The sequence below is a fragment of the Hemitrygon akajei genome, chromosome 2 (assembly GCF_048418815.1).
Source record: "Hemitrygon akajei chromosome 2, sHemAka1.3, whole genome shotgun sequence".
Classification (NCBI taxonomy): domain Eukaryota; kingdom Metazoa; phylum Chordata; class Chondrichthyes; order Myliobatiformes; family Dasyatidae; genus Hemitrygon; species Hemitrygon akajei.
In genome coordinates this window covers 163,329,917-163,347,046 of record NC_133125.1, presented here as the reverse complement: position 1 = coordinate 163,347,046, position 17,130 = coordinate 163,329,917, and the positions used below count along the sequence as shown (strand labels likewise).

The 17,130-nt window shown below is 52.0% G+C and overlaps 1 protein-coding gene across 2 annotated transcripts in view; it reads right to left on the bottom strand.

The window, feature by feature from the left end:
• Positions 1–17,130, bottom strand: part of LOC140717699 (butyrophilin subfamily 3 member A1-like) — a 96,302-nt gene that overhangs the window by 5,137 nt on the left and 74,035 nt on the right. For both annotated transcript variants that reach the window (XM_073031378.1, XM_073031370.1), the window contains one exon: positions 7,878–7,904. In XM_073031378.1, coding sequence (XP_072887479.1) covers positions 7,878–7,904 — 27 coding nt within the window. The remainder of the gene's footprint in view (positions 1–7,877; positions 7,905–17,130) is intronic.

Sequence of the window (17,130 nt, the reverse complement as noted above, 5' to 3'; positions counted from 1 at the left end):
CACCAGGCATGTTTCCACTTCTATCCTTGATCTGTCCTACCCTCACTCTAGTTATCCTCCTGTTCTTCATGTATGTGTACAATGCCTTGGGGTTTTCCTTAATCCGACTCACCAAGGCCTTCTCGTGTCTTCTAACTCTCCCAGTCCAGTTTTCAGCTCCTTCCTGGCTACCTTGTAACTCTCTAGAGCCCTGTCTGATCTTTGTTTCCCAAAACTGGAAGTAAACTTCCTGCTTCCTCTTAACCTGATGTTCCACATGTCTTGTCAACCATGGTTTCGTCACCCTCCCACCCTTTCACTGTCTCAATGGGACAAACCTGTCCATGAACCCATGCAAGTTCTCCCTAAACAAACACCATATCTACATTGTGCATTTCCCTATGTACCACCATTCCCAGTCGACAATCCCAAGTTCCCACCTAATAACATCGTAACTCACCATCATCCAGTTACATTAGCTGCTCAAATCCCTGTCCGAGGCTATGGGAAAAGTGAGGGAGTTGTGGTCACTGTCTCCAAAAAGCTCACCCACTGAGTGATCTGTCACCTGCCCTGGTTCATTGCCCAGTACAATTGATTGTGAGTGATTTTATATTTCCTAATATTGTCTGGGATTTCCCAACTGTGAAAAGACTGGATGTGACTGAGTTTGTCAACTGTGTTCAGGAAATGTTCCTTAAACAATATATAGAGGTTGGAACTGGAGATTGTGTGATAGGGAAAGAGACAAGGCAGGTGACAGAAGTGTGTGTAGGGGAACACTTTTGATCGAGTGATCATAATTCCATTAGTTTCAGGATAATTATGGAGGATAATTCTCATCCTGTGCTCTCTAGTTCTAGTCTCTCTCAAGTCCTTGGGATTCATTTTCACCTTGTCTGTTGGAGCAACTTCATGACTTATTTTAGCCCTCCTGATTTCCTCTCAAGTGTTTGTTTGTATTTCTTATAGTCAAGTACCTCATTTGTTCTTCACTGCCTACATTTGCGATGCACCTGCTCTGTCTTGTTAACCAGAGCCTCATTTTACCCCCGCAAAAAAGGTTTCCTAAACCTTTTAAACATGTCTTTTATTCTTGCAGGAACATACAATTTCTGTACTCTCAAAACTTTTTGAAGGCTTCCCACTTACCCGATCCTTTCTGATGCCGTCAAATTGGCCTTTTACCAATATGGAATCTCAGTCTGAGGGTTAGACTTGTCCTTCTCCGTAATTAATGGAATTATGATCTTCTTCTTCTTCATGTGCCTTGTGGGTTACACGCTTGGGCCATCATGGCTCTCCACATCGAACGATCCCTCGCAGCGTCAATGATATCTCGCACACTTAGATCTGTTAGTTTTTTCACAGTGTCCATATATTTTTGTCTTTGCCTTCCTCACACCCCACGCACCCTCAAACAAACTCTTCTCCCTCCTGCCGTCTGGGAAAGGGTACCGAAGCATTCGGGCTCTCACGACCAGACTGTGCAACAGTTTCTTCCTCCAAGCCATCAGACTCCTCAATACTCAGAGTCCAGACTGACATCTACATCATCTATTATTATATTGAAATTTGTCCTCTACTGTGCCTATTGTCTTGTTTATTAATTAATTATTGTACGGCCCTGCACTGTTTTGTGCATTTTATGTAGTCCTGTTTAGATCTGTAGTCTGGTGTAGTTTTTGTGTTGTTTTACGTAGTCGAGTGTAGCCTTGAGTTGTCTCACATAGTCTAGTGTAGTTTTGTGTTGTTTCATGTAGCACCAGGGTCCTGGAGGAACATTGTTTCGTTTTTACTGTGTACTGTACCAGCAGTTTATGGTCAAAATGACAATAAAAAGCGACTTGACTCTTCTGTGTTTCCCAGGCATACAGCCTTGTAATTCTATTTCTCCCTTTCTGAAGACATGGGCCAGGAATTAAAGTTCCTCTCATTTACTGTGCTCATTAAAGATCATTTTATATGGGCACGTTGGAGTACCGTCTCATTAGTTATCCTATCTCTATATGATATTTTCAGCATTCTTCTAAGAAACCACATTTCTGTTGCTTCTAAGTTTCTTTGGAGTTCTGGTGTTATAGTCCATGTTTCGGAAGCATACAGCAAGATTGACCAGATGTAACATTTTAGTACCTAAGCCTTGTTGTCATAGAAATGTGTCTGTTGGTAAAAATGGGTTTCAGTTTCTGGAAGTTGGTTTTGGCAATGGCAATTCTTTTTATTTCTACTTTACTTCGAGCATCTTGTGATATAAAGCTACCAAGGTAATTAAAGCCGGTCTTTTGTTCAATCTCTTGGTTACTGATGTACAATTGGCAGTTGGGAGTATCCTGCTGTTTCAATATTACCATACATTTGTTTTTTTTACAGTTGATGGTTAGACCAGAATCTGCACTTGTTTGTACCACTTTGTCCAGGAGGATTTGTAGGTCTTCTGCAGCACTTGCTGTTAGGGTGGTATCGTCTGCATATCTTATATTGTTGATGTTAACACCTCCGATTTTTATCCCATCCAGGTCCTCTATTTCTCTGAGAATCATTTCACTATAGATATTAAATAATTCCGGTGAGGCAACGCATCCCTGTCTAACTCCTCTTTGAATTTTAGTCCAACTGCTTATACTATCGTCACATTTTACCGCCGTCGTTTGATTCCAATATCAATTTTGAAGCAGTTGTTGGTCCCTTCTGTCTATGTTTAGCGAGAATTTGAAATAATTTTTCGTGATACACTTTGTCGAATGCTTTAGTGAAATCAATAAAATATAAAATGACATTATTTTGATATTCAATTCAAGTCAAGTCAAGTCAACTTGCATTGTCATTTCAACCTTAACTGCTGGTACAGTGCATAGTATAAATGAGACAACGTTTTTCAGGACCATGGTGTTACATGACACAGTACAAAAAACTAGACTGAACTACGTAACAAAAAAAAACAGAGAAAAAGCTACACTAGACTACAGACCTACACTGGACTGCATAAAGTGCACAAAAACAGCATTACAATAAATAATAAACAGGACAGTAGGGCAAGGTGTCAGTCCAGGCTTCAGAAATTGAGGAGTCTGATAACTTGGGGGAAGAAACTGTTACGTAGTCTGGTCGTGAGAGCCCGAATGCTTCGGAGCCTTTTCCCAGACGGCAGGAGGGAGAAGAGATTGTATGAGGGGTGCATGGGGTCCTTCATAATGCTGTTTCCTTTGTGGATGCAGTGTGTAGTGTAAATGTCCGTGATGGCGGGAAGAGAGACCCCGATGATTTTCTCAGCTGACCTCACTATCCGCTGCAGGGTCTTGCGATCCGAGATGGTGCAATTTCCGAACCAGGCAGTGATTCAGTTGCTCAGGATGCTCTCAATACAACCCGTGTAGAATGTGATGAGGATGGGAGGTGGGAGATGGACTTTCCTCAGCCTTCGCAAAACTTGCCCTTTCTGAAAGCATTCGTAGTATGAAAATTGCGTTCCTAGTTCCTCTATCCTCAATAAACTCATATTGCAGTTTAGAAGTTTCTGGCCTTAACTTGTTTTTAATTCGACTCAGAACAAAATCTTTATTATGTGACTCATAAGACTGATTGTTCTGTAATTTTCACAATCAATAGTTTTAGGAATTTTTGGCAGAGTTATAAATACTGATTTTAAGAGATCGTCAGGCAATTACTCCAGACTCATATATGCCATTAAACAGTTCAAAAAGAATATCTATGCCCAGATCTTCTAGAGCTTGTATCATTTCCACTGAAATTTCATCAGGTCCAGTGGCTTTACCATGTTTCATGCTTTTCATTGCTTTAGTTATTTCTTCTTTGGTAATAGCTGGGCCAGAATTAGGGTGTTTAATATCTGGGGGTTCCCCTCTATTATCTTCAAAAAGCTGCTCTAGATACTGAATCCACCTTTCACATACTTTAGTAAACACAAAGTACACTGCAGATACTGTGGTCAAGTCAACACATACAACACGCTGGAGGAACTCAGCAGGTCGAGCAGCATCCATGGAAACGAGCAGTCAATGTTTCGGCCGAGACCCTTCGTCAGGACTGAAGAGGGAGGGGGCAGGGCCCTATAAAGGAGGTGGGGGGAGGGTGGGAAGGAGAAGGCTGGTAGGTGCCAGGTGAAAAACCAATCAGAGGAAAGATCAAGGGGTGGGGGAGGGGAAGCAGGGAGGGGATAGGCAGGAGAGGTGAAGAAGGAATGTAAGGGGAAAGCACTATGGGTAGAAGAAGGCAGAATCATGAGAGAGGTGATAGGCAGCTGGAAGAGGAGGCAGAGTGAAAGTGGGATGGGGGAAGGGAGGGGGAGGGAGTTACCAGAAGTTGGAGAATTCGATGTTCATACCAGGGACTGGAAACTTCCCAGACGGTATATGAGGTGTTGCTCCTCCAACCTGAGTTTGGCCTCATCGTGGCAGTAGAGGAGGCCATGTATGGATATATCCGAATGGGAATGTGAAGCAGAGTTGAAGTGGGTGGCAACCGGGAGATCCTGTCTGTTGTGGCGGACGGAGCGGAGGTGCTCGACGAAGCGGTCCCCCAATCTGTGTTGGGTCTCGCCGATGTAGAGGAGGCCGCACCGGGAGCACCGGATGCAATAGATGACCCCAACAGACTCACAAGTGAGGTGTTGCCTCACCTGGAAGGACTGTTTGGGGCCCGGAATGGTGGTAAGAGAGGAGATGTAGGGACAGGTGTAGCACTTACGCTTGCAGGGGTAAGTATCAGGTGGGAGATCTATGGGGAGGGACGTGTGGTCGAGGCAGTCGCGGAGGGAATGATCCCTGCAAAAAGCGGAGAGGGGTAGAGAGGGAAAGATGTGCTTAGTGGTGGGGTCCTGTTGAAGGTCCCTTTCTCGATCTCTCGGTCTCCATCTCTGGAGACAGACTGTCCATTGACATCTTCTATAAACCCACTGACTCTCATAACTACCTCGACTATACCTCCTCCCACCCTGCCAAATGTAAAAATGCTATTCCCTATTCCCAGTTCCTCCGTCTCCGCCGCATCTTTTCCCAGGATGAGGCTTTCCATTCCAGGACATCTCAGATGTCCTCTTTCGTTAAGAATTGTGGTTTCCCTTCTGCCGTCATCAATGATGCCCTCACCCGCATCTCCTCCATTTCCTGCACTTCGGCCCTCACCCCATCCTCCCGTCACCACAACAGGGACCGAGTTCCCCTTGTCCTCACCTACCACCCCACCTGCCTCCGGATCCAGCATATTATCCTCAGCAACTTCCGCCACCTTCAACAGGACCCCACCACTAAGCACATCTTTCCCTCTCTACCCCTCTCCGCTTTTTGCAGGGATCGTTCCCTCCACGACTACCTGTTCCACGCGTCCCTCCCCACAGATCTCCCACCTGGTACTTATCCCTGCAAGCGTAAGTGCTACACCTGACCCTACACCTCCTCTCTTACCACCATTCCGGGCCCCAAACAGTCCTTCCAGGTGAGGCAACACCTCACTTGTGAGTCTGTTGGGGTCATCTATTGCATCCGGTGCTCCCGGTGCGGCCTCCTCTACATCAGCGAGACCCGACGCAGATTGGGGGACCGCTTCGTCGAGCACCTCCGCTCCGTCTGCCACAACAGACAGGACCTCCCGGTTGCCACCCACTTCAACTCTGCTTCACATTCCCATTCGGATATGTCCATACATGGCCTCCTCTACTGCCATGATGAGGCCAAACTCAGGTTGGAGGAGCAACACCTCATATACCGTCTGGGAAGTTTCCAGTCCCTGGTATGAACATCGAATTCACCAACTTCCGGTAATTTCCTCCCCCTCCCTTCCCCCATCCCAGTTTCACTCAGCTCCCTCTTCCAGCTGCCTATCATCTCCCTCATGGTTCCGTCTTCTTCTACTACCCATAGTGCTTTCCCCTTACATTCCTCCTTCACCTCTCCTGCCTATCCCTTCCCTGCTTCCCCTGCCCCACCCCTTGATCTTTCCTCTGATTGGTTTTTCACCTGACACCTTCCACCATCCCCCCACCTTCTTTATGGTGCCCCTGCCCCCTCCCTCTTCAGTCCTGACAAAGGGTCTCGGCCCGAAACATTGACTGTTCATTTCCACGAATGCTGCCCGACCTGCTGTGTCACATACTTTATCTGGATCTGTTCGTATCGATCCGTCTGCTGATCTTATGTATCCTGTAGAGGAGGTTTTTTAATTCCAGTAATTTCCTTAATTTTCTTGTGCATTTCTTTGCTGTTGTTAATGTGGCCTTCTACTTCATTGCATTTTTGATTCAGCCATTCTTCCTTTGCAATATCGCACAATTGTCTAGCTCTCTGTATTGCACTTCATTATTCTTCACTAACCTTCTTTGTTCCATCAGATCTAGAATTTCTTGGGTTATCCACCCCTTGTTGGTGTGTTGGATTTCTTGTAACCTCCCCTGCTGATTGCTGTATAGCATATTTAAATCTGTCCCAAATCGGTGTTGTTTCATTTTCGTTGATGTGTTCTTCTACAGCTGTTTTGAATTGTTGCTTAAGGATGCGATCATTTTTAAGTTCTCCCAACATATACTTCTTTCTCTTTGTTCCACGTTTCAGTTTCTTTGATTTTGTTTTGATGGTAGCTATTACTGGATGGTGATCTGAACCACAGTCTGCTCCTGGGTAGGCTTTAGAATTTGTGATATTATTTCTAAAGCGTTCATTGATGGTAATGAAATCTATTTGATTCCGTGTTCTATCTCCAGGGCTAATCCAAGTACACAGTTTATGTGGATGGTTTTTATACCAAGTATTGGTGATCACTTGGTTGTTTCTGACACACCAATCAGTAAACCTTTCTCCATTTTCATTTTTCTCCCCTAATCCAAAAGGTCCTGTGATGTTATCAACCCTTCCCTGTCCAACTTTGGAGTTAAAATCTCCAATGAATAGTTTTATATCCTGAGATTTACATTGCTCATAAGCACTGTCGAGATCTTCATAAAACTTGTTGATATCCTCTTCACTGATCAGTGGATCCAAATCCCGTCACACACTCCTGTCACCTAATTCCCTGATAGGAGATCCAGTATTGAATTCTCTCTACTTGGGACAGCTACATGTTGAGGAAACTTTCCTGACACATTTGATGATCTCTATCCCACCCAACTGTCTGCAATCTCTCTGTGAATTTACTCCTCTAAATCCTGCAGACTGTAGGGTGATCTATAATATAACCCCATAACTTTCTGATGCCTCAGTTCCACTCATATAGCCTCAGTAGACGAGCCTTCCAGTCTGTCCTGTCTGAGCACTGCAGTAATACTTTTCCCAGCTAGTGATACCAGTTTTCCCCCTTTAATCTCTTGTGCTCTATCATATTTGCCAATTTTGCTCCCATGTTTAAAAACATGTCTAAAACAATGGAACCTGGAACACTGAGCTGCCAGTCCTGCCCCTCCTCCAACCAATGGCCACAATGTCATAATTCCACGTGCTGATCCACGCTTTAAGCTCACCTGCCTTACGTACAATACTTCTTGCATTGAAATGGATGCAACTCAGAACATTCTTCCCACCACACTCAACCTTTCAATTGCTGTCTTTGTACGGAGTGTTAACAGCATCTTTTCCCACAACCACTCCATATCTGCTCTGGCACTTTGGTTCCCATCCCCCTGCAAGACTAGTTTACACCACTCCACCCCACCCCCAGCAACCCAGAGCAGTACCAGCAAATCTTCCCACTTGCAAACAAAACATACAAACTGTTATATTCTATGCTTCAGCCTGTGAATGCAATCATGCCACATGACTTTTCCACCTTTGTGAGAACACATCACCCTGAACTCCTTCAACCTCCTGAATACCTCCCATTACACCGAGACTGACTCATTTTCAAAAAGCTGTTTATACTAAACCTCTCAGTCTAGTAACACAAGATCTTACCTTCGTGGCCACATATCCTCTTCCACACTGAAAACAGAAAGAACAGACAAGACTGAAGAAATCTCTCGTGGATTTAGTGTGCAATTAATTTCACAGGAAACAACTTTAGATACATAATAGAAGCTCCTAATTCTGTGTCACCACTTGTAGGTCAGAAGGTAAATGTTTATCATCAAGGACCATGTCAGTAACTTTCCCAGAGTCTCAGTCTCCAGCATTACCATTTCCCACGGGGTGGAAGATACAAAAGCCTGAAGCAGTCTAAAGGACAGCTTCTACCCTGCTCTGATAAGACTATTGAATGATTTCCTAGTACAATCAGATGCACTCTTGATCTGACAATCTACCTCAATATGATCTTGCTCCTTATCATTTCCCTACACTGCACCTGCTCTGGAGCTGTTACACTTTCTCTGCATGTTGTTGTTTTACCTCGTTCTATCAATGCACGGTGTCATTAATTAATCTGTACGAACAGCACGTGTCACATACCCCGTGACCGGGTTACCAAAACAGCAGAAATGGAAAAATACGTTGGAGTCTGGTATTACTGTAAACTGAGTAATACAGTACTATAAAATGCAAATATATTAAAAACAGGTTAGCAATGATATATTCTGTGTGTATATATACATACATACATACATACAGAAGTGTGGAAATATAAATCAAAACCAAGCTCTATCGAAGTCTAGGGGTAAATGAATAGTCTTATGATGGTGCAGAGTTCAGTTCAGTTCAGTTCAATGCTCTGTGGAGTGGAGGTGGGAAGGTGGATGGGGAGAGAGGTGGGGAGGAGAGGGAGAGTGGAGGGGCAGTAAAAAGTGGGAGTGGGAGAGAGTGGAGGATGGAGGAGAGAGAGATGGGTGTGAGAGATGAGGGGAGAGAGGTGGGGGTTGTGGTGGGGGGAAAATGGGGAGATGGTTGGGGGAGAGAGGCGGGGAGAGATGGGGGAGAGACATGGGGTGTGAGGGGTGGGGGGAGAGAAGGCTCGAGAGGGGGTGCGAGACGGGAAGGAGACTGGGAATGGGGGTTGTAGAGAGATGGCAGGGAATTGGGAGGAAGAGAGGAGGGGAAGTAAAAAGAGGGAGTGGGAGAGAGTGGTGGATGGAGGAGAGAGAGATGGGTGTGAGAGATGAGGGGAGAGAGGTGGGGGTTGTGGTGGGGGGAAAGATGGGGAGATGGTTGGGGAGAGACATGGGATGTGAGGGGTGGGGGGAGAGAAGGCTCGAGAGGGGGTGCGAGACGGGAAGGAGACTGGGAATGGGGGTTGTAGAGAGAGGGCAGGGAATGGGGAAGGAGAGAGGAGGGGAAGTAGGAGTGCGAGGGAAGGGAGAGCTAGAGTGGGGGCAGAAAGGGGAATGCTGAGAGGGGAAAGGGAGAGACACAGAAAGATGGGAGGGGAGAGGGAGAGTTAGTGGGGATAGAGACAGAGGGGAGGGGGAGAGAAATGGAGGAGAGATTGGGGAGAAAGAGTGGAGGGCACAGAGGGGGTGGGTGAGGGACAGAGAGAGGTGAGAGGGGTGGGGAAGAGCGGGATAGTGGATAGAGAGAGAAGGTAGAGAGGGAGTGGATAAAGAGAGAGGAGAGGGTGTAAGGAAGGCAGAGGGGTGTTGGAGATAGGGAGAGAGGGGAGAGAATGGCTTGAGGTTTGGGAGAGAGGGGGAGAGGGGGTGGGGAGAAAGAGAGAGGGGAGAGAGAGAAGGGAGGAGAGAGAGGGGAGAGGGGCAGAGAGAAAGCAAGGGTGGGGAGATGGGCTGGGGAGAAAAGGGGGAATAAGAGAGGAGGGAAGAAAGGAGTGGGAAGAGGGATGTGAGGGAGAGAGGGTGGTGATGTAGAGAGAGCTCAGGGGTTAGAGGGCATGGGCATTAGGGAGAGGGGGATGGAGATTGGGGATAGAGAGTGGGGAGACGGGGAAGAGAGAGGTGGGGAGAAAGAGGGGGTAGAGGAAAGGTGTAGAGGGTTAGAGAGGCTGGTAAAAAAGGGGGTTAGAGAGGGGGTAGAGAGAAAGAGGGAGAGGGGTAGAGAGAGGAGAGACGGTAGAAAGAGGGGTTGAGAGAGAGTTAGGGAGAGCGGGTTACAGACAGATGGTTAGAGACACAATGTAGAGAGGGTGGGTTACTAGAGAGGGGGTAGAGAGAGAGGGGTAGAAAGACAGTAGAGAGGGAGGGATTAGAGGGGTTAGAGAGTGGGTAGATGGAGACAGTGGGTAGACAGAGAGAGGGTAAAAGAGAGGGGGTAGAGAGACAGGGTAGAAAGAGGGAGTTAGAGAGAAGGAGTAGACGGAGAGGTGGGTAGAAGGAGAGAAGGTAGTAGAAGGACAGAGAAGGTAGGGAGAGCAGGTAGAGAGAAGAGGGTAGACAGAGAGATGGGGTAGAGAGAGGGGATTAGAGAGGGTGAGGGTAGAGAGTGGGTTAGGGAGAGTAGGGTAGAGAGAGGGGATAGAGAGAGGGTAGAGATGGGTTAGGGAGAGTGTTAGATAGAGAGGGTGTAGAGAGGTGACAGAGAAAGAGAGGGGGGTTAGAAAGTGGCCGGGGTAGAGAGGGGTTGGTAGTCTGTGGGTAGTGGTGGGAAAAGAGAGTTGGTTTTGAGTGAGGGTTTTGGGGGGGTTAGAGGGAGGATTGTGGAGAGAGTGGGGGCTTAGAGCGGTTTAGAGGTGAGCGGTGAGAGCTGGGGTAGAGAGAGAAGGGGAGGGGGTAGAGAGACGACTAAGGAGAGAGAAAGAGAGTGGAGAGAGGGGTGTAGGGAGAGAGGGGTAAGGGAGAGGAAAGAGATGGGGTAGAGAGAGAGGAGGCTTGAGAGGTGGCTGGAGAGAGGTGAGAGTGTGTGTGGGAGGTGAGGGGGAGTGTGGGGGTGAGAGGGAGAGTGTGCTAGGTGAGGGGGGAGTATGGGAGGTGACGGGGAGCGGGGGAGGAGATGGAGAGTGTAGGGGATGGAGGGAGTGCCAGAGGTGAGGGGGCAGTGTGGGAGGTGAGGAGGAGCAGGGGAGGTGAGGGGGAGTGTGTGAGGTGAGTGAGGCTGAATGAGGTGTAAGTATAGAGGGCGAGGTGAGGGGGAATTGAGGAGGTGACTTTAGAGTCGGGAAGATGAGGTGAGGGTTGAGTGGGGGAGGTGAATGGGGAGTGGGGGATGTGAGGGAGAGTGGGGGTGGTGAGGGAGAGTTGGGAATTTGAGCGGGAGTGTCGGAGGTGAGAGTGGAGTGGGGGGAGCTGAGGTGGGAATGGGGGAGGTGAGGGGGTTGGGTGGGAGGTGAGAGTGAGTAGGGGAGAGAGGGAAAGGGGAGGTGATGGAGAGTATGGGAGGTGAGGGGCAGTGCCGGAGGTGAGGGAGGAGTGTGCTAGGTGAAGGTGGAGTCTGGGAGGTGAGGGGTGGAGTGTCGAGATGAGGGGGAGTGGGGGAGTTGTGGGGGTGTATGGAGGTGAAGGGTGTGTGTGGAAGGTGCAGAGGAGTGTGGTAGTTGAGGGTGAGTGTGGGAGGTGAGGGGGGAGTGTCAAGGTGAGGGGTGAGTGTGGGAGGTGAGAGGGAGTGTGGGATGTGAGGGAGTGTGGGAGTTGAGGGGATGTAGTAGAGAAAGGGAAAGGGGAGGTGAGGGAGGAGTGTGCTAGGTGAAAGGGGAGTATGGGAGGTAGGGGTGGAGTGTTGAGATGAGGGGGAGTGCGGGGGTTGAAGGGGTGTTTGGAGGTGAGGGGTGAGTGCGGTAGTTGAGTGTAAGTGTAGGAAGTGAGGGGGAGTGTGGGATGTGAGGGGGAGTGTGGGAGGTGAGGGAGGAATGAAGGAGGTGAGGGGTGAGTGTGGGAGTTGATGGGGGAGTTTGGGAGGGGAGCGGGGATTGTGCAAGGAGAGGGGGAGAGGGGAACTAAGGGGAAGTGAGGGAGGTGAGAGGATGTAGTGGAGAGAGGGAAAGGGGAGGTGAGGGAGAGTGTGGGAGCTGAGGGAGGGGTGTGGTATTTGTGGGTGAGTAGGGAGGTGAGGGGGAGTGTGGGTTGTGATGGAGTGTGGGAGGTGAGGGGGAGTGTGGGAGGTGAGGGGAGAGTGGGGGAGGTGAGGGAGGAGTGGGGGAGGTGAGGGAGGAGTGGGGAGGGGACAGGGAGTATGGGAGTTGAGGGGGCAGCGTGGGAGGTGAGGGTGAGTGTGGGGGTTGAGGGGGGCGTTGTGGAGGTGAGGGGGCGTGTGGGAGGTGAAGGTGGAATGTCGGTGGTGAGGGAGGAGTGTGGTATTTGAGGGTGAGTAGGGAGGTGAGGGGGAGTGTGGGATGTGATGGAGTGTGTGGGAGGTGAGGGGGAGTGTGGGAGGTGAGGGGAGAGTGTGGGAAGTGGGGGAGGTGAGGGAGGAGTGGGGGAGGCGAGGGAGGTGTGGGGAGGGGACAGGGAGTATGGGAGTTGAGGGGGCCGCGCGGGAGGTGAGGGTGAGTGTGGGGGTTGAGGGGGGCGTTGCGGAGGTGAGGGAGGAGTGTGGGAGGTGAGTGGGGAGTATGGGAGGTGAGGGGTGGAGTTTTGAGATGAGGGGGAGTGGGGGGGGAGTGGGGCAGTTGAGGGGGTGAGTGTGGAAGGTGAGGGGAATGTGGGAGGTGAGGGGGAGTGTGGGATGTGAGGAGGAGTGTGGGAGATGAGAGGATGTAGTGGAGAGAGGGAAAGGGGAGGTGAGGGAGAGTTCCGGAGGTGAGGGAGAGTGTGGGATGTCAGGGGTGAGTGTGGGAGATGAGGGGTGGAGTGTCGAGATGAGGGGGGGGTGGGAGTTGAAGGGGTGTTTGGAGGTGAGGGTGAGTGTGGCAGAAGAAGGGCAGTGTGGGAGATGAGGGGGAGTTTGGGATGTGAGGGGGAGTTTGGGAGGTGGGCGGGAGTGTGGCAGGAGAGGGGGTGTGGGAGGTGAGGGGGAGTGTGGGATGTGAGGGGGAGTTTGGGAGGTGAGGGGTGGGTGTGGGAGCTGAGGGAGGGTTGTGGTATTTGACGGTGAGAGTTGGAGGCGAGGGGGAGTGTGAGATGTGATGGAGTGTGTGGGAGGTGAGGGGGAGTGTGGGATGTGAGAAGGAGTGTGGGAGGTGAAGGCGGAATGGCGGAGGTGAGGGGGGAGTGTCGAGGTGAGGGGAGAGTGTGGGAGATGAGAGGCAGTGTGGGATGTGAGGGGAGAGTGTGGGAGATGAGGGGGGATTATGGGTGGTGAGTGGTGTAGTGTCAAGATGAGTGGGAGTGGGGGAGTTGAGGGGTGAGTGTGGGATGTGAGGGAGGAGTGGTAGTTGAGGGTCAGTGTGGGAGGTGGGGGGGGTGTCGAGGTGAGGGGTGAGTGTGGGAGGTGAGAGGGAGTGTGGGATATGAGGGGGAGTGTGGGAGGTGAGAGGATGTAGTCGAGAGAGTGAAAGGGGAGGTGAGGGGGAGTGTGGGAGGTGAGGGCAGAGTGCCGGAGGTGAGGGGGAGTGTGCTAGGTGAAGGGGGAGTATGGGAGGTGAGGGGTGGAGTGTTGAGATGAGGGGGAGTGGGGGAGTTGAGGGGCTGTGTTGAGGTGAGTGATGAGTGTGTAAGGTGAGGGGGGAGTGTGAGATGTGATTGAGGAGTGGGAGGTGAGGGAGAGTGGGAAATGTGTGGGAGCTTGGGAGGTGAGGTGGAGTGTGGCAGGTGAGGGAGGGGTGGAGGAGGTGAGGGGTGAGTGTGGGAGTTGAGGGGTGTGTGTGGGAGATGGTGAGTGGGGGAGGCGACAGAGAGTGTGGGATGTGAGGGGGAGTGTGGGAGATGAAGGCGGAATGCCGGAGGTGAGGGGGGAATGTCGAGGTGAGGGGAGAGAGTGGGAGATGTGAGGCAGTGTGGGATGTGAGTGGGAGTGTGGGATGTGAGGCAGTGTGAGATGTGAGGGGGAGTGTGGGAGGTGAGGGAGGAGTGGGGGAGGCAAGGGAGAGTGAGGGAGGTGAGTGTGGGAGTTAACGGGTGAGTGTGGGAGGTGAGGGGGAGTGTGGGAGATGTGAGGCAGTGTGAGATGTGAGGGGGAGTGTGGGAGGTGTGAGGATGTAGTGGAGAGAGGGAAAGGGTAGTTGAGGGAGGATGTGGGAGGTGAGGGGGAGTGCCGGAGGTGAGGGGAGAGTGTGGGAGATGTGAGGCGGTGGGAGGAGAGGGGGAGTGTGGAATGTGAGGGGGAATTTGGGAGGTGAGGGGGAGTTTGGGAGGTGAGGGGGAGTGTGGGAGGTGAGGGGGAGAGGGAGGGGATGGGATGAGGGGAATTGAGGGGAAGAGTGGGAGGTGAGGAAGATTTGGCGTGTTTCAAGGTGAGAGGGACTGTGGGAGGTGAGGGTGTAGTGTGAGATTTGATTGAGGAGTGTGGGAGGTGAGTGGGGATTATGGGAGGTGAGTGGTGGAGTGTCGAGATGAGGGGGAGTGGGGGAGTTGAGGGGGTGTGTGTAGGTGAGGGGTGAGTGTGGGATGTCATGGGTGAGTGTGGGATTTGAGGGTGAATTTGGGAGGTGAGGGGGAGTTTGGGAGGTGATGTGGGAGTGTGGCAGGTGAGGGAGGAGTGGGGGAGGTAAGGGAGAGTGAGGGAGGTGAGAGGTGAGTGTGGGAGGTGAGGGGGAGTGGGGGAGGTGAGTGTGAGTATGGGGGTTGAGGGGTGAGTTGGGGAGGTGAGCGGGGAGAGGGAGGGGATGGGGCGAGGGGAATTGAGGGGAAGAGTGGGAGGTGAGGAAGATTTGGCGTGTTTCAAGGTGAGAGGGAGTGTGGTAGTTGAGGGTGAGTGTGGGAGGTGAGGGGGGAGTGTGGACGGTGAGGGTGGAGTGTGAGATTTGATTGAGGAGTGTGGGAGGTGAGTGGGGATTATGGGAGGTGAGTGGTGGAGTGTCGAGATGAGGGGGGAGTGGGGGAGTTGAGGGGGTGTGTGTAGGTGAGGGGTGAGTGTGGGATGTGAGGGGGAGTGTGGGAGGTTAGGGGGAGTGGGATGTCAGGGGTAAGTGTGGGATGTGACGGTGAATTTGGGAGGTGAGGGGGAGTTTGGGATGTGATGGGGGAGTGGTATGTGAGGGGGAGTGAGGAAAGAGAGTGGAGAGTGGTAGGTGGAGTGGTGGAAGTGAGGGAGAGTGGGGGTAGGTGAGGGAGAGTTGGGAATTTGAGCGGGAGTGCTGGAGGTGAGGGTGCAGTGGGGGGAGCTGAGGTGGGAATGGGGGAGGTGAGGGGCGTGGGTGGGAGGTGATTGTGAGTATGGGAGGTGAGTGGGAGTGGGGAAGTGAGTGTGAGTATGGGGGTTGAGGGGTGAGTTGGGGAGGTGAGCGGGGAGTGGGAGGGGATGGGGCGAGGGGAATTGAGGGGAAGAGTGGGAGGTGAGGTAGATTTGGCGTGTTTCAAGGTGAGAGGGGGTGTGGGAGGTGAGGGGTGAGAGTTAGAGGTGAGGGGTGAGTGGGGGAGGAGAGAGGGAGTGTGGTAGTTGAGGGTGAGTGTGGGAGGTGAGGGGGGAGTGTGGACAGTAAGGGTGGAGTGTGGGAGGTATGGGAGAGTGGGAGCTTGGGAGGTGAGGTGGAGTGTGGCAGGTGAGGGAGGGTTGTAAGAGGTGAGAGGGAGTGTGGGAGGTGAAGTGTGAGTGGGGGAGGTGAGAGGGAGTGTGGGATGTGAGGGGGAGTGTGGGAGGTGAAGGCGGAATGCCGGAGGTTAGGGGGGAGTGTCGAGATGAGGGGAGTGCCGGAGGTGAGTGGTGGAGTGTCAAGATGAGGCGGGGTGGGGGAGTTGATTGGGTATGTGGAGGTGAGGGGTGTGTGGAATTTGAGGAGGGAGTGTGGGAGGTGAGGGGGGAGTTTCGAGGTAAGGGGTGATTGTGGGAGGTGAGAGGGAGTGTGGGATATGAGGAGGAGTGTGGGAGATGAGAGGATGTAGTGGAGAGAGGGAAAGGGGAGGTGAGGGGGAGTTCCAGAGGTGAGGGAGAGTGTGGGATGTCAGGGGTGAGTGTGGGAGATGAGGGGTGGAGTGTTGAGATGAGGGGGGTGCGGGAGTTGAAGGGGTGTTTGGAGGTGAGGGTGAGTGTGGCAGAAGAAGGGCAGTGTGGGAGATGAGGGGGAGTGTGGGAGGTGAGGGGGAGTTTGGGAGGTGAGGGGTGGGTGTGGGAGCTAAGGGAGGGGTGTGGTATTTGACGGTGAGTGTGGGAGGTGAGGGGGAGTGTGGGATGTCTGGGGTGAGTTTGGGAGGTGAGGGGGAGTGTGGGATGTGATGGAGTGTGTGAGAGGTGATGGGGAGTTTGGGAGATGAGCGAGGATTGTGCGAGGAGAGGGGGAGTTTGGGAGGTAAGGGGGCAGCGTGGGAGGTGAGGGTGAGTGTGGGAGGTGGTGTCAGGGGGGATGTGACAGGGAGTGTGGGATGTGAGGGGGAGTGTGGGAGGTGAGGGAGGAGTGGGGGAGGTAAGGGGGAGTGTGGGATGTGATGGGTGGATGTGGGAGCTAAGGGAGGGGTGTGGTATTTGATGGTGAGTGTGGGATGTGATGGAGTGTGTGGGAGGTGAGCGAGGATTGTGCGAGGAGAGGGGGAGTTTGGGAGGTAAGGGGGCAGCATGGGAGTTGAGTGTGAGTGTGGGAGGTGGTGTCAGGGGGGATGTGACGGAGTGTGGGATGTGAGGGGGAGTGTGTGAGATGTGATTGAGAAGTGTGGGTGAGGGAGAGTGGGAGATATGAGTGGGAGCTTGGGAGGTGAGGTGGAGTGTGGCAGGTGAGGGAGTGGTGGAGGAGGTGAGGGGTGAGTGTGGGAGGTGAGGGAGGAGTGTAGTAGTTCAGGGTCAGTGTGGGAGGTGAGAGGGAGTGTGGGATATGAGGGGGAGTGTGGGAGGTGAGAGGATGTAGTGGAGAGAGGGAAAGGGGAGATGAGGGAGGAGTGTGGGAGGTGAGTGGGGAGTATGGGAGGTGAGGGTTGCAGTTTCAAAATGAGGGGGAATAGGGCAGTTGAGGGGGTGTGTGTTGGTGAGGGGGAGTGTGGGAGGTGAGGGGGAGCGGGGGAGGTGAGGGGAAGTGTGGGGTTTGAGGGGTGAGTTGGGGAGGTGAGGGAGGAGTGGGGGAGGGGGCTATGGGAGGTGAGGGAGACTGAGTGACGTGAACGTATAGAGGGCGAGATAAGGGGGAATTGAGGAGGTGACTTTAGAGTCAGGAAGGTGAGGTGAGTGCATGATGTGAGGGCTGAGTGGGGGAGGTGAGGGGCGAGGGGGGATGTCAGGGGGAAGTGTGGAATATGAGGGGGAGTGTGGGAGATGAGGGGGAGTGAGGAAAGAGAGTGGAGAGTGGGAGGTGGAGTGGTGGAAGTGAGGGAGA